Source organism: Hesperophylax consimilis, chromosome 21 (assembly GCF_061612785.1).
Source record: "Hesperophylax consimilis isolate HC1 chromosome 21, BYU_Hcon_1.0, whole genome shotgun sequence".
Classification (NCBI taxonomy): domain Eukaryota; kingdom Metazoa; phylum Arthropoda; class Insecta; order Trichoptera; family Limnephilidae; genus Hesperophylax; species Hesperophylax consimilis.
This window is the reverse complement of record NC_142856.1, coordinates 3,504,705-3,521,379: the sequence shown is the minus strand read 5'-3', so window position 1 is coordinate 3,521,379 and position 16,675 is coordinate 3,504,705. Positions and strand designations below refer to the sequence as shown.

At 34.4% G+C, this 16,675-nt stretch overlaps 1 protein-coding gene across 3 annotated transcripts in view; it reads left to right on the top strand.

The window, feature by feature from the left end:
• Window positions 1-2,211: 2,211 nt before the first annotated feature.
• Window positions 2,212-16,675, top strand: part of Cpsf6 (cleavage and polyadenylation specificity factor subunit 6) — a 31,771-nt gene continuing 17,307 nt past the window's right edge. For 2 of the 3 annotated variants that reach the window (XM_089644806.1, XM_089644804.1), the window contains exons 1-6: window positions 2,237-2,317; window positions 2,567-2,773; window positions 6,204-6,419; window positions 7,803-7,974; window positions 12,657-13,057; window positions 13,200-13,388. In XM_089644806.1, the coding sequence (XP_089500932.1) occupies window positions 2,255-2,317; window positions 2,567-2,773; window positions 6,204-6,419; window positions 7,803-7,974; window positions 12,657-13,057; window positions 13,200-13,388 (1,248 nt within the window). In that variant the 5' untranslated portion in view covers window positions 2,237-2,254. Of the gene's footprint in view, window positions 2,318-2,566; window positions 2,774-6,203; window positions 6,420-7,802; window positions 7,975-12,656; window positions 13,058-13,199; window positions 13,389-16,675 lie in introns of all 3 variants that reach the window. The other variant, XM_089644805.1, reaches the window with a different exon arrangement.

Sequence of the window (16,675 nt, the reverse complement as noted above, 5' to 3'; positions counted from 1 at the left end):
AAATGAAATTTTACGTATTTGTGATGGATTATTTCAAATGAAACACTATTATTGACTACATGTCTACAACTGATATTATATGTTATCTTAGATACCTAATATAATTAGCTCATAGGAGACTTGCAGTGCTTAAATATGTGTTACAACCGTCAATGTCTATAAATTGAATCAATATCGTTTAGTTTGTTACAATTAAAGATAGTTAACAAAGTTGACTTAAATAATAGTTTATTACATATTGATTAATTGTACCCGTGTTTATGAATAAAAGGAGGCTAATTGTGCGATGAGATTAGCAGTCGGTTTAATTAAAAGGTGTTCATTTTACTCCAACTGGTGGTAATTCTTTACCTACAACTGTTACTGTATCTAATAAAGTTTAAAGTTAGATTATATATACAACATCATCAGGAGAATAAAAATCTATATATAAAGGTAGATTATTACAATATAGCACCCCTGAGGTGATATCTCACAAAAGCGGCGCTATGCAAATTGTCCAATAAATAAATAAATATAATGTTTACGTTTTATTGTGTATACAGCGAAGTCAAAAATTAAATATAGATTGCAATTGTGAAAGAATAAGTGGAAGGAGGGGGGAGGGGTAAGAGTAGGCTGGGTTTATAATAATTAGGAATTACAATATCGTTAGACGGGAAAGACCAGTTGAGTGGGAAAATATTTAAAAGAAAGTTTATAAAAAAAATTTTGTTAATTATATCTGTTTCCTCATTTCTAAAATTTCAAAACTATTTATAGTGAAGTATTTTAAGACCTGAAAAAAACAAATAGCATATAACCATAAAACAATATATTTATAAGACAAATAGCTTTTAATAACGGTTATTCTAATAAATTGATAGTTGAAATACTAAATAAAAAAATTAAACATATTCTCTTCAAACGGTCTTTCTAAAGATAGAAATAAACAATGGCGTAGAATTCTGTTTGTGGATAACGATACTTCTAAAATTATATATAAAAACAATCCTGGTACTATTCAACTGGCGTTTTACACTAATAACAATCAAGAAATATATTCTTAATAATAAAGATAGCAAAATTCAAACAAAAAAATCAGGAATTTAAAAACTCAATTGGGATGATTGTAATTTCTTTTACAAAGGTAGAACCAATAGAAACTTTGAAGTCAGAACTAAAGAATATCGCAGGGCTCTAAATGGAAATATAGAATCTGAGTTTGAATAATGATCACACTTTCGATAAAAAATTCAGGTCTTAAAATACTTCACTCAGGATATAAAGCATCGCAAATAAATAATTTTGAAATTTTAGAAATTAGAAAACATGTCAATATAAAATCAGATATAATTAATTAACAAAAAATATATAAATAATAATGAAAAATTCCATTACAAAGTGATAAGCTTTCAGAAGAAATCTTTTTATTAAACGCTTGTTAATCGTAAGTAGTCAAATATTGTGAGCTGCATATTTAAATATTCGCGCCAATTATTTGGTTGGTTTTTATACCGCCAGAGGTGCGCTCTGTCGGCCATCTAATCTATAGCCGTGCGTATCGGCAATTGAAGGAACGCGTGATTTTTTTATAAACGTCAAACATAATCACGTAACTGTGGATAATTTTCACTGTAATGTAATTAATCCAATGGATTATGAACTTTCTAAAACATATTTTCTTCGATATTATCCAAAAATTATATGAGCAGAAACGATGCTTTTGAAGAAATCTCGTATTATTATGAGGCGATCCTATTTTAGTATGAAATCGTGTCTTAATTTTCAAGTTAGCTGAATTTACCCGAAACAGACAATTTTAATTTGACCAATCAGAGGACCTACATCGTCCAGACGCTGGGACAATAATACTATCAGATATTTCGTGGGTACATTGCTAGTCACAAAAGATTTGATAGTTGATATTGTCTTTAAACCCGTTGTGTGAACTGTAAATGATTAATTTATATTTTTAGGTTATGATTTACGTTGCCACTATATTGTATGTGTATAATATTGTGCATGGCGATTGTTTTAATAAGTTTGGAAGGTTAGTGGATTATTTATTTACTATACGGGTGTTATATATTTTATTTATTGGAAATGTACCGAAAAATAAGTAGGTACCAGTAGCATTTGATTCCTTCAAAACATCATTCTGATGTTTCGATTATGCCATCACTACTTCAAATAATATTATTATCTATGCATTTCGTATATTGGCCGGCCTTGCCAAAGTTTTCTAGCTCGGCGTATTCATGTGTTGTTGAAAATGGCGGACGGGGTAGATATAGATTTATATGCCGACGACGTTAAAACTGATTTTGCACAGGTAGTATGTATTATTTATGAATTTTGTTGCTATGTTTCGTTAACTAAAGCAACGACTCTTTTGAAATCAACCCAATTTTTACTTGAAACCATGATTCAAAGTGTTTTCATCGTATTCAAAGTGACCCCGCGGGAATGTTAATTTGACATGCTTTACGACAATGCCGGATGTTTGTGTAAATTAACATTTAATGATGCTGTTTTTAGTTTATGGCGATGTACAGGAAAGCTTCATGTATTCGTTGTGTTTCAGGACGAATTTGGCGGGGAAGATGTAGACTTATATGACGATGTGATAGTGAAACAAGATGACGGAGATAATGGGAATCAGCCGGCCTCACAACGTCGTCCGTCAGAAGAAACAAATGGCGGAGGAAGTTATCACAACAGTAATTCTGGTCATGGTCACCACGGACACATTGGTAGGCGTCACCAGTTATATGTGGGAAACCTTACATGGGTAAGTAATTATTCCTTTCCTGTATCCGTTATATCGAATATTTTTTTATCGGCGGGAACTGTTTAATTTTTGTATGCTACTTACTCTTGTAATCTGAGTTCATTACTTATCGTGGTTTAGGAGCTCCACAAGCACTTCAGATAATAAATGGAAATATACTTCTATTGTATATTATTAATACTTGACAATGTTGCTACCATAAACATTTTATGGTAAAACGAACATGTCCGAGTCCAAACATAGAGTTTCACTTATTTTATAATGAAACATGTTTACATCAAAACAGAGAGGACATACAAAAATATTATCTGGCAAATGTAAACAATATTTTTTACGGCATTTCTGTTTTGAGTCTTCAAATTCAATTCCCAACTACATCATTTCTAATATTATCCAGGAAGGCAATATACGTACTACATCTCAAAATACATGTACCTACCATTTTATTAATTACTTATAAATAACTACAATAATGTACTGTACACTCCTCTTCCAACCACAAGCTAACGCTTCCATAGAAGAGTAGTATTCTAATCTCACAATACGTACAAACACAATGAAAATACTATTTTATATGTACTTATTTCTTTAACAAATCTTATAAAATCTTTTTTTAATATTAATAATTTCTTTACTTGTTCACACCTTTAAGGGTTTTACATCTATACATTGTTATAAATAAGTTGTCCAGGAGTACAATGATAAATTAATAAACTGAGTACGAACAATATAAGCAGGTACAATACAAGTTATCATAGAGAGTTTTGTTCGGGGGCTTGGGATCACAGGGGCCTAGCTACAAAAACTGTTTTTTGAGTTAAGCTTAGTTTTGATAATGCCATAATCATATTTATTAGTGACACAAAGCTCTAACTCGTACATACAGTCGGGCATATGAGCATGCCAATCTTTATTTGCGTTTATCTCAAAACTATGTTATTGTAGATAGGCCCCTGTGATCCTAAATCCCGGTAGTTGTACAAAGGAGTTCAATAATTGTATATAGTAATAAGAGCACAAAATAAGTCCTTGGGCACTATGGAACAGAGGTAGCAAGTTTGTTGGTATTTATAAAAGTAAATGAGAGTTTGTTGTACAGCATGTTTATATTTAGCAAACCTTTATTACGCCAGATTGGTTGTTTTATAGAACATATCTAATTTGATATTGTTTCGCCTAACCCTTAAATCTATGGAAGATTGTGACCTCTTACAACAAGACACTTTATCTGCTTGGTGTGTTGACAACGAAATGCAACTGAATAAAGCTAAGTGCAAAGTTATAAATTTAACTAAGAACACCAACAAAACCCTATTTTCATATAGCATATGTGGTCACAATCTGGAAACAGTTGAATCGATCAAAGATTTAGGAATTATATTCGACAACAAACTAACGTTCAACCAACACATTGAATACATTGTAAGTAAATCAAATAAATTACTTGGTTTTCAGAGATGTGCAAAATGGGTACCCAAAACCATTTGAAATGCAAAATGGAAATGGGTCAAAAATTTTCCATTTGAAAATGCAAAATGGTTTTTTGAAAAGCATTTCAAATGCAAAATACCTATTTTCAAAATGCATTGAAAATGCAAAATGGTTTCTCAGGTCAAACAATTAAAATAATTAACGAATTTTCAAACAATTTTGTCATTTAATAATGGACATCAATGTAGAACAAACATATTACATGATGGTAAATCCAAAAACACCACGACTACAGATTAGGAAACCACAAAAAAATTGTGCGGGACTAATTTAGCCAACTTAAAAACCTAGAAACTGCTATCTAATATTTAATATTACAGCGTCATGGCCCCACTTTCAGTATTTGAATCAGTATTTTTTTGTAATGGTATCACTCAATTGCCAGGGCTTCTACCAGGGAGCAACTTGACAAATGTAAATTATCTCTCATAGCGAGGTTGAGGACCGACTGATATTTGGGGCTTATGAAAAAAAGATGAGTGGAGATAGTAGGAAGAATGTTGCAAAAAAGCATTTAAAATGGAAAATGCATTGAGAAAAGCATTTAAAATGCAAAATGGTTTTTATATAAGCATTTAAAATGCAAAATGGAAAATACCCATTTTGCATTTCCATTTTAAATGGATTTATTTGAAATAAAGCACATCTCTGTTGGTTTTATTGTAAGATCAACTAAACTGTTCAAGAATTCTTATAGCCTAATAATTCTATTCAATTCGTTAATCCGTAGTGTTCTTGAGTATGGGTCAACAGTCTGAAATCCACATTATATCACACAGGTATCTAGACTTGAATCTGTCCAAAGAAAATTTACACGGATTTTGTCTTATCGATCAGGTGTCTACCATCTACTAGACGGTTGCGAACAAAGACTTACATAGTTCAAATTAGATAGTCTAGTTAAAAGACGAAACATAAATGACCTCTTAATGCTTTACAAAATTGTGAATAATAAAGTAGATATGTAGTAACATAGTCCATCTAATCAAGTTAAACGCCAGGCCCAAATTCACTAGAAACCTTAACATATTTTGGACCGAAATTTTCACCAATAACACTGGTTATTTTAATCCAATGTCTAGAATGTCTCGATCATACAACGATATTGCTAAAACACACGCTTGCATAGATATTTTCGTAAATAATATAACTTATTTCATGAGATATCTCCACGATTTCTGTACCTAAAAAATAATAAACAAATATTGTTTGTTGATTTTTGATAGTTTGATATTTTCTATTATATACCTAATTTAAACATATTTTCAAAGTCTATTTATATGACACATTAGTCTAGGGGCATTTATATTTGTACATAAATTTATTTTATACTATACATGACTGTACTTTAAATGTCCTGTTTGTGTCTCAAATAAAAAAAAAAATTAAAAATAAAACCCATTGGAAAACTGTACGATATGTGGGTAACATAACCTCGAAGGCTAGCGCCAAGTCTGCGCATACGGCGGTTAATTACGGAAGCGATTATATTAGATCCGCCTGGCCGGATGGACTGACCTGGTCATGTGTGGCCAAACCATTCAGTTGTGCATGACATTTTCAATGGCGTGGAATTTTACAAAATGGCGTTGTGGTCCAAACATTTTTTATTAGAATTCATTCAGTTATCTAATTTAAAGCACTGAACATAGTTTACAATTGATGAAACTGACAGCCAATTGTGATACAATAGCTTAAGGTTTGTCTGCTGATAAAGTTTATAAACCAAAACTATAGTATTATAATGAACTTAACTTGCTTATTGCCGTCAAGAATTCCGTATTTCCCATAAAAAATTACTGCCTATTCCTGTCGACTGGAATTTCCTCGGACTCGTTCCTGTGTTGCCGGTGAGTTCAAAGGGCTACCGATATTACTGACGGATATACTCACTAAGGAAATTATACTGTGTGTATATAATAATGTCCTTTATTTCCAGTGGACAACAAATGTGGACATAGCCAACGCGGTGGCAGACGTTGGAGTCAGCGACTTTGTGGACGTGAAGTTCTTTGAGAACCGCGCCAATGGCCAGTCCAAGGGCTTCTGCGTCATCTCCGTGGGCTCCGAGCAGTCACTGAGGCTGTGTCTCGACAGACTGCCCAAGAAGGAACTGCACGGGCAGAGTCCGGTGGTCACCGTGCCCAGCAAACAGGTAAATTACTAACTAACCAAACGTCACCCTGTTTTCTGCAGGGGTAGGCAGAGAGGATAGACAGGCACGCACTCCTTGCTTCATTCACATTCATATATCATCTCATACATAGTGTTTTATTATTCTGACTGTTTACATGACCTGACTCAAGTATTTGATTCACTTGATTGGCCCATCTCTCATGTTTCACCAAATCCAAATAAATGGAATATTTCTGAAAACTAAAAAACTGCTTTCGAAAGGTGATGAAATATGCTTTCAAATGTTATTATTAGAAATAAACATATAATTTTTCAATTACTGAAGACAATATTAGTGATTCCTAAACGAATATTTGAAACAGAAAAATCAGAAAAAGATACGGTCACATCTAGGACTTGAACCCAGGACCCTTGCCTTGCCGGGACACTGCTCTACCAACTGAGCTAATGGGACCTTATCTCTTTCGGTCATATTTAACTGTATCATACTTCGAATAAGAACTACTGACATTGCCTGCATTTTTCTCACCGCACATTTTTATTGGCTGCTAATTTTATGTATGATCACAAGATTCAACTCAAACTAAATGCACTCTAGACAGTGTCTTGATAAATATATCTTATTTTAATGTGCGCCATCTATGGGCTTTATCTGCAAGTCTAGGATGAATATTTTTTTTATTAAGATCCTTGCCCCGTGCCCCGGGTCCCGGGTTCGAGTCCTAGATGTTTCAAATATTCATTTAGGAATCACTATTATTGTCTTCAATAATTAAATATTACAATTTGAGGTTTTACTCATTAAGTTATTAAAAAAATAATTATAATAATAAATAATTTTATAACGATTCAAATTTTGATAGCAAACATAAAAACTGATAATGAAAAAAAAGACAAACATAAACAAATGTAGTACATATGATTGTCATTTCATAAAAAAATAAATAAAAATCACAAATTTTTCCTCAAATTGCGGTCTGAAACTTTGCTTTCATAGAGATGCACACTTTAATTTTGCTGTGGTTAACTTCTATATTTGAATATAAAGTGTGGTATTTTGTCTTTCTTACACTGTTTAGATCACATTTATCACCGTGACAGTAAGGGAGATACAATGATTTCTAAGAAACTCATGTGAGCCGTTACCAAAAGCGAACAAATTTGCTTGAGGGGTTAATAAAATTCACCAGGGTTAAAATTCACCAATTCACAATTGGCATTGGGCTAATACATCAGCAACGCGGGACATTAGCATCATAGATGAATCGGTATTTCTGCATCCTCCATATATCCTACAGCTATTGGTGCTTTCCAATTCGCTTGGTATTTTAACAATCTATAAACTCTTCTTCCTTTGATTTATATTGATAAAACTTCAACTTCTTCCAATTATTAATTCCAGGCGCTGAACCAGTTTGAGAGCCAGTCCAAGACCAGGCCTGCGCCGGCCAACCCCAACCAGGGAGGAGGTGGAGGGGGCGGCGATGGTCGCATGGGCGGTGGCATGGGAGGCGGCATGGGCGGGGGCATGGGGGGAAGAGGACCTCAGGGACCCCCGCACCAACACCACCCAGGTAAATTATTGATTCGACTTCTTTATTTGTTAATTGCTTTTCCACAATTATGTATATCATTCTCCACTGTCAGTTGAGACTTGTTAAGTCAAGTCAGTGCCTTGAAAGTTTTGTCTGTCTTTATGGAATAGTTTCTAAATCATGGACTCCACTAAAGCCTTGTTCAGACTTTAACTTGAATATTCTATCTAATGTGTATATTATATGTTCTACTTTTGTCTTTAATTCATTAATTTATTATGTATGTACTTTCCTTTTCTGTAACTTATATTTTTCACTGAACAACTGGGTGCATTTTTAAATTGGAAATAATATTAATATAAAGAATTTTTAAGTATTTGTTTCACTTGATCGTGCCGTGTCTTCCTCAGGCTACTTTTTCTACCATTCACTTCATATAGTGTAATGAAATCCACATTGTTACTGTTAAAAATCTACAGTATACCGACTTAAATTTGACTTCCGATCTCATTCTAGTGCATAGTTAATGCATTAAGTCTTCGAGTGACGCTGACTTTTCTACCATTCACTAATATATACCATATTGTTACCGTTAAAAAAACTACATTATATCGACTTTAATTCAATTACGTATCTCATTCCAATGCAGAGATAATGCGTTAAGACTTTCTCGGGCATCCCGACTTTTTCTAAAAATCACTACATATTGTGTACCACATTGTTACTATTAAAAAACTGTATTACATCGACTTAAGGCGATGCACTACGTCGTGTAATATTTTAAATTGAGCCGCTATCAATAATAACCCTTACGTAGATGGCGATAAGGTTTAAATTCCCACTTAACACCATCCGCCTGTTTTGATTTATGCAAGAAAAAAACATGGCCAAAAAGTGCCTTTTATTTTATTTTGTGGATGTTCAGGCATAAATATTTTTAAAAAATTCGATCATTTTATAAATAACTTAATTTGCCACATTATTCAATAAAATCATAACCGAAAATGGGTTTGTAAGTAGGAGATTTTGAACTTTAAAGCAGTTTTCATAGGCCTTATACATTATTTTTTTCTGGGCTTATAAAAAGAATTATCTAAAAAATACTCGATTATTTCAAAGGCCAAGATGTATTCTACTCGCAGTATTTAATTAAAGCATCTGAAACATTTCTAAGCGACCAAATTTTCAAAATACAATATGGCCGCCACTCTGGCGCCGCGCTCGTGTGTAAATGATCTACGCGTGTGTTTCTAAACCCGCCATGTCGGCTCAGTTGACTTTCAAAAGCCTCTATATCACGAAGTGAGTATCAAAATCCGCTTTATCCATTTTATTTATCGAAATTACTTAATTATTGCTAGACATATATGGAAAAATAAATTCTTTTCGAAATGTTATTACTCCAATTCATTATATAAAAAATTGTAATGCAATTACAGGGTGGCCACAGACCTGGAAAACCGGGAAAACCGGGAATTATCAGGGAATTTTACCGAACCGGGAATTATCAGGGAAATGTCAGGGAATTTTAAAATATTCTTAAAATATCAGGGAATTCCAAAAATAAAACGAAATTCGTTATTTACGATTTGTGAAGTCCCAAAGTTGTGTTTTATTACTTTTACTTGAGGCGTGTGTAACAATAGATATGCCGACAAAGACAAACTAGATAAGTAGGTATTTTTTTATTATTATTTTCGTAAATAGCCCTTGCAACACAATCATGTCGTAAACCACCCGCCTTGGTTTTTCCCCTATACTATGTAGGTGCGAAATCTGTAAAGAAAAAGCTAGCAAAGTTACAACAAAGTGTCAAAAGGGTCGGACACCCAGTACGGTCGTAATAAAATTTAAAGATCATCATTATCAACATTTTTACAAAGTGTCAATACAGTAGAACCTCGTTAATTCGAAATCCACGGGACATCAAAGATCAAATTTCGAAATAACGAATTCCCACGTAATTCGAATTTTTATGATAAAAAAAAACGCCGAAAATCGATTTTCTCGGCCGCCTCTTCAAACCCGGGTGGTATTTTAGCTGTAAATTCGTATTAATACCAATTATTTCTTTATTTTCGCGGCCGATTACCGTAGCGGCGGGCCCTTTAAATTCAGATATTCGCAATAAATTCGTAAAAATGCTATATATTTACGCGTAAATCGAGATTTCGCTGCCGATTTCGGTCGCGGCCTACCCTTTAAATTGAGATGTTCGTAAAAATACGATATATTTCCGCGTAAATCGAGATTTCGCGGTAATTTTCCGTCGCAGCCGGCCCATTATTTCAAATATCTGTATTTAAATTCGAGAATTCGCGGCCGTATTCCGTCGCGGCCGGCTCTTAAAATTCAGATTCGAAAAAAATTCGCAAAAATACGATATATTTCCGTGTAAATCGAGAATGCGCGGCCGATTTCCGTCGAATACGATATATTTCCGTGTAAATCGAGAATTCGCGGCCGATTTCCGTCGCGGCCGACCCTTTAAATTAAGATATTTGATGTAAATTCGTAAAAATATGAAATATTTCCGCGTAAATCGAATTTTATCGGCAGTTTTTCGTCGCGGCCGGCCTTTTAAGTTCAGATACTTGAAGTAAATTCGTAAAAATATGTCATATTTCGGCGTGAATCGAAATTTTTCGGCCGATTTCCGTCGCGCCGTATTTTTTAACTCGGATATTCGAAGTAAAGTTTGTAAAAATACGATATATTTCCGCGTAAATTGAAATTTCGCGTCCGATTTCGGTCGCGGCGGGCCCTTTAAAATTCAGATATTCGAAATAAATACGTAAAAATACGATATATTTACGCGTAAATCGAGATTTCGCGCCCGATTTACGTCGCAGCGGGCCATTTAAATTCAAATATTCGAAATAAATTCGTAAATATACGATACATTTACGCGTAAATCGAAATTTCGCGGCCGAGTTTCGTCGCGGCCGACCCTTTAAATACAGATATTTGGTGTAAACTCGTAAAACTACGACATATATCCGCGTAAAACGTATTTTCTCGGCCCTTCAAACTCGGATATTCGAAATAAATTTGAAAAAATACAACATTCCAGTGTAAATCGATTCAGATTTACAAAATAATAATACTAATTAGGACGATGTATAACCACGTAAAAATACATTTTCGGCGTTTTACCGCCACGGCTGACTTTTAGATTCAGATTTACGAAATATTATGATTTATTTTCGCAAAAATCAAATTTTTTCGAATTTCACGAACAAATTTTCGTGCGCGGACAAAAATAAATTTCGAATTACGAATTTCGAATTAAAAAAATTTTTGTATGAAAAAATTTTTCTGCGGATATTTTTTTGGCGAAAATTTCGAATTACGCGTTTTTTAGAATTATCGGGGTTCTACTGTACTTACTTTTGTTTATTTGTCTATTTTTGTCTGGTCTTTTCATTTGTACACAAATTGTCTTCAGGCGAAATATCAAAAATTTGTAATAAGTGTATTTTGTTTTGAATAGATCATTGTGGTGCAAGGAAATAATAAATGCTTTAGATGACGGAATTCCCTTTATTTATGTATCTGTTCTAATTTTCTGGCGTAGATGAAAATCGTGTTTCAAAAATAAAATTTTGAACGATATGTCCTTATACCAAATAAAACATATCAGGGAAAAATATAGAAACTGCCCTGGAAAACCTGGAATTATCAGGGAATTTTGAAATCCGGTTTTTGTGGCCACCCTGAATTACTTATGTACGCTAGAGATGTGACAGTTTTTTGCGGTTTTCTCCAAATCAATGAAAGTTGATATAGCGGGTATAGAAATTACACGACTCATTTGTCTTGAGAATTTAAAACAAATTTTTGTTACAGAAATCAAAAACTCACACCTTCATTTATCAATATTTTTTAACTCAAATTTCAACACATATAACGTATAATTTTTCATAAGATTCTCAACAAAGCTTGTGATATGAACTTATGTATCTTTATTAATTGTGCACCATGGTAATAGTTTAGCCAAGCATTAACAATAATGTATTGAGTATCAAAATAGCACAAACCTATTTAAATTTAGTTTATTAATCTTATGTTTAAATTTTACGCTACTTAATGTATTTTGCATCTCTAAGTCAAAATTCAAAAGATTTGCATACAAAACCGGTTCTTTCCTGCTGATTTCTATCACATGAATATAAAGTGTTTTATTTCAACAATCCTTGAAAAGCCAAAACCTCCGAACTGAGAAAGTGGTGCCTATTTCTGTTCAGCTGCCATACATTAGAGACATGTCGATGTATTGTATGTGTTATTTAAAGAAAAAATATTCATAATTAATTGCCAACGACATTCTGGCACAAATAAAGTTCATAGGACAATGTCGGCAGAATGACCCTATGTCTGAATGCAGTGGATGAATAATTCAATACAATAATTTTTTAGCGATTGAGAAATTTCTAATATTGTTATTATTCCTGTTATGTGGACGTGTATTAATTCTTTTTTTATTTTTTTATTGCTAATAAAAATCTGATGGCCTCTGAAAACTAGATTATAATTATGTATATTATGTCATAAAAAAAACTATGAAAACTTCCTTTTTTTAAAAAATAACACTGCTTTACATAGTTCCTTAACACTCTTATAATGTAAAGCAATGTTATTTTTTAACCCTTTAGATCTGCTGAGTATTCAGTTACCAATAAAAATCGATTGAATATAAACAAATTTTTATTTTCTTCCAGATCACTTCTACGGCCCAAATAACGGCATGGGCCCTGGCGGCGGAATGGGTCCTGGCCCTATGGGCCCCGGAGGCATGGGCCCAGGTGGTCCAATGGGCCCAGGAGGCATGGGTCCAGGTGGCCCAATGGGACCTAATGGCCCGATGGGGCCCAACGGCCCAATGGGACCAAATGGCCCAATGGGTCCAAACGGTCCAATGGGACCCAACGGCCCGATGGGACCCAATGGCCCGATGGGACCTAATGGCCCGATGGGTGGACCCATGGGCCCAGGCGGCCCCATGGGACCTGGTGGTAATATGGGGCCTGGCGGACAAAGGATGATGATGCCTCCTCCGCACCAGCAGAATATGAGGGGACCACCTCCTCCGCATCATCAGCAACAAAGGATGCCCATGCAGGTTAGTCTATAACTATTTTATGGCAAATTGTAAGTAAGAATTAGTTCGTACATATTCTTCTGTTATTCTGAACCAAGACATGGTCCGACTCTAGTTGCCAGGAAAGCAACCCATTAAAATGAGCATACATTTTTGTTTTTAGGGCCCACCAATGCAGGGTGGCGGTGGCCCGCGCTTCCAGCCCCCGCCCCAGCAGTGGGGAGGCCCTCCACGCCCAGGCGGTCCCCCAGGGGGTCCCCCGCGCCCCCCAGTGCCTCAGGGACCCAACCAGCACCACCACCCATCCATGCAGCGCCCACCAGACCAGCACCACCAGCAGGGACCACCCTACGTAAGAAACAACTTAATTTGTAATTGCTTCGACAAGCCGCCTCCACGCTTCCCTGTCCTTGGCTTCTTCAGCAGTCTCAGTCCATTACAGGCTCTCCTCGTCTCCAAACTCTCCCAGCTTCTCCTTGCGAAGCCTACTCATTTTTTAAACTGCTGGGCGGTCAAATGAGTCATAAAAAATGAACCATCCTTATGGTCAACTTTGTACAAATCTGATCCAATCTTTTCTATCAAATTTATGTTATTGCTTGTGTATATATTATTCTGTAATGCAAGGGATTAAACCTCCCCACATTCCAAAACAACCATCTACCGCTAGTTCTTCAGAGCACCTTCTGTTAAAATACTGACCACCTGATGCTTGTGCTCCAAGATTGGAATCTGTCCATTAACCTTTACGTAAAAGATGGAAGGTGAAAAACATGTATCACCTGGATGGGGGCACTGGGGTCCCCCATATATCGCAGAGCGATCGTGTCTCTTAATACTCCTTTTGCCCTTTCCACTAAAACTCAGATATTAATTACTATTTTATACCTACCATTTTAACTAAACAACAATCAATAATTAAGTAAAACAAAAACTTTCAGTAAAATGCACTTATTACATCGTATTCGGGGCTTCTTTGCAGTAAGGATTTAAAATAAGTTATGTAGATTGGAGGAAGGGAGAGGGGACACACACACAACTTAGATAACGAACAAAACTCTCGTTTGGGGGATGTGTATTAGGGTGTATCGATTTTTAACTTTTTTTTGTTTTCAAATTCCAAGTTGAAATAAAGTTGCTACTAGGTACCACAACTTACCACAATTTTTTTTGGATTTTTAAAAAAATGTTTAGGTCACCGGCACAAGGCCTAAAGTTTTAATTTTTTTCAAAAAATATAAATTTTTTTTTTAATTTAAAAAAATAAATTCATAACTTTTTTGTTTATTCCAAGTTAAAAAACAGTAATATTAGGGCATAAAAATAAGTACGAAACGGTTTTTTTTAATAAAATATGGTATTTTGGTCTCCCGCACAAGCCCTAAAGTTTGTTAATTTTGATGAAATTTTGTAATTTTGTGTACATATATGAACCATGTTTTTTTTTAAGTTTAAGCCACCGGAATTAATTGTACTTTTCTTACAGAAGGCATAAAATGAGACAATATATATATACATAATTCTTATATACATACAGTAAAAATATATACCACATATATACTATATATATATATAATATGTTTTATACCTGAAAAAAGATAGTTGGACGGTGTAAATTGTATGAGAAAGGTGTTGAAAGAAACTAATGTTATTTGCTATTACTGTTGTTTTTTACAAAAGTATAAAAGGTTATAACATGTCATAAAATGTAGTATAAAAACTAAGTACAAAATGTTGCTGATTACTTTCCATACGACATGAGTGGCAGTTTTCTTGTTCTACTGCAAATTTACTGACTTGTTTAAGTATTCGTCCTTTCATCTTGGCTTCAAAACCTTAAATCAAAATTATGTATAGTTTTTACATAGGCCTAGTGAAAATTTTATAAATGTTATTACAGTTCCCAAATGAAATTTCAATTTAATATAGAAGACAGTATGATAAAGACGTTATTTAGAAACATTATAACTACAAAATAGTCGAAAAAACTTACTTAAATTCTAATCCTTTGCAGAGGTTTTGTACTGGCTCTTGGTCTCGAACGTTGGTAGCTCTTTACGGTCTTCCAGTCTGGCACGGATAAAACCATCTCTTTCGATCAGCCCACATACTCGCTTTAAAGCTTCTGTGACTTTCTTGACAATTCGTTCCACCGCTTGAGTGTGAGAAGGAATTCTAAATTCAACCCTTCCACTTTTGCCAGTTTCCGCAATTGACTCCAACTCTTCTAGGCTCATATCAGTAACAAGAAGGGGTTTGGTTACTGAAGTGGATCGCCAGTCAATCATATCTATATAGTCTTCGGCATCAAAATTGATCTGAGGGGGTTTAAATACCCTTACCCCTTTCCTTTCGGTTGCGCGAGCTTTCTGGATTCCCTTATAAGCCAAGGCTCTGATATGTTTTCGTTCATCGAACAGCATAGCTATCAAAACATGCTCTGGGTGAGCCATGAAAGCATTTCTCTGTAACGTTGCATGGGCGACTTTTCTTAGCTCATCTTCCAAGTAATTGCGGAAAAGAATCCTTTTTAAAAAATGAATGGAAGCTTGCGGGATTTGGGGATTGCACTTAATTGAGAACCATGATGGTATGTAGACCTTTATTATGAACTCTGCAAGCTTTCTTAGCTGAGGGGTCGGATCATCGGTGGCTACATACAAACGAAGGACTCGATTTGCCAGAGTAAGCCACCTGGCGTGCGAGATGTTGCCGGGGTTTCGTTTGGCCAACTCTTCAGCAATAGAATTGTCTTCCATATTAAATTGAAATTTCATTTGGGAACTGTAATAACATTTATAAAATTTTCACTAGGCCTATGTAAAAACTATACATAACTTTGATTTAAGGTTTTGAAGCCAAGATGAAAGGACGAATACTTAAACAAGTCAGTAAATTTGCAGTAGAACAAGAAAACTGCCACTCATGTCGTATGGAAAGTAATCAGCAACATTTTGTACTTAGTTTTTATACTACATTTTATGACATGTTATAACCTTTTATACTTTTGTAATAAACAACAGTAATAGCAAATAACATTAGTTTCTTTCAACACCTTTCTCATACAATTTACACCGTCCAACTATCTTTTTTCAGGTATAAAACATATTATATATATATATAGTATATATGTGGTATATATTTTTACTGTATGTATATAAGAATTATGTATATATATATTGTCTCATTTTATGCCTTCTGTAAGAAAAGTACAATTAATTCCGGTGGCTTAAACTTAAAAAAAACATGGTTCATATATGTACACAAAATTACAAAATTTCATCAAAATTAACAAACTTTAGGGCTTGTGCGGGAGACCAAAATACCATATTTTATTAAAAAAAACCGTTTCGTACTTATTTTTATGCCCTAATATTACTGTTTTTTAACTTGGAATAAACAAAAAAGTTATGAATTTATTTTTTTAAATTAAAAAAAAAATTGATATTTTTTGAAAAAAATTAAAACTTTAGGCCTTGTGCGGGAGACCTAAACATTTTTTTAAAAATCCAAAAAAAATTGTGGTAAGTTGTGGTACCTATTCTCGGTCCAAGATTAGAACAACCCGTGGACGCGCATGTCTCCGCCCCTTCACCCCACTCCTAAAAGGACGAGCGTTAACACATTCAGACCCACTAT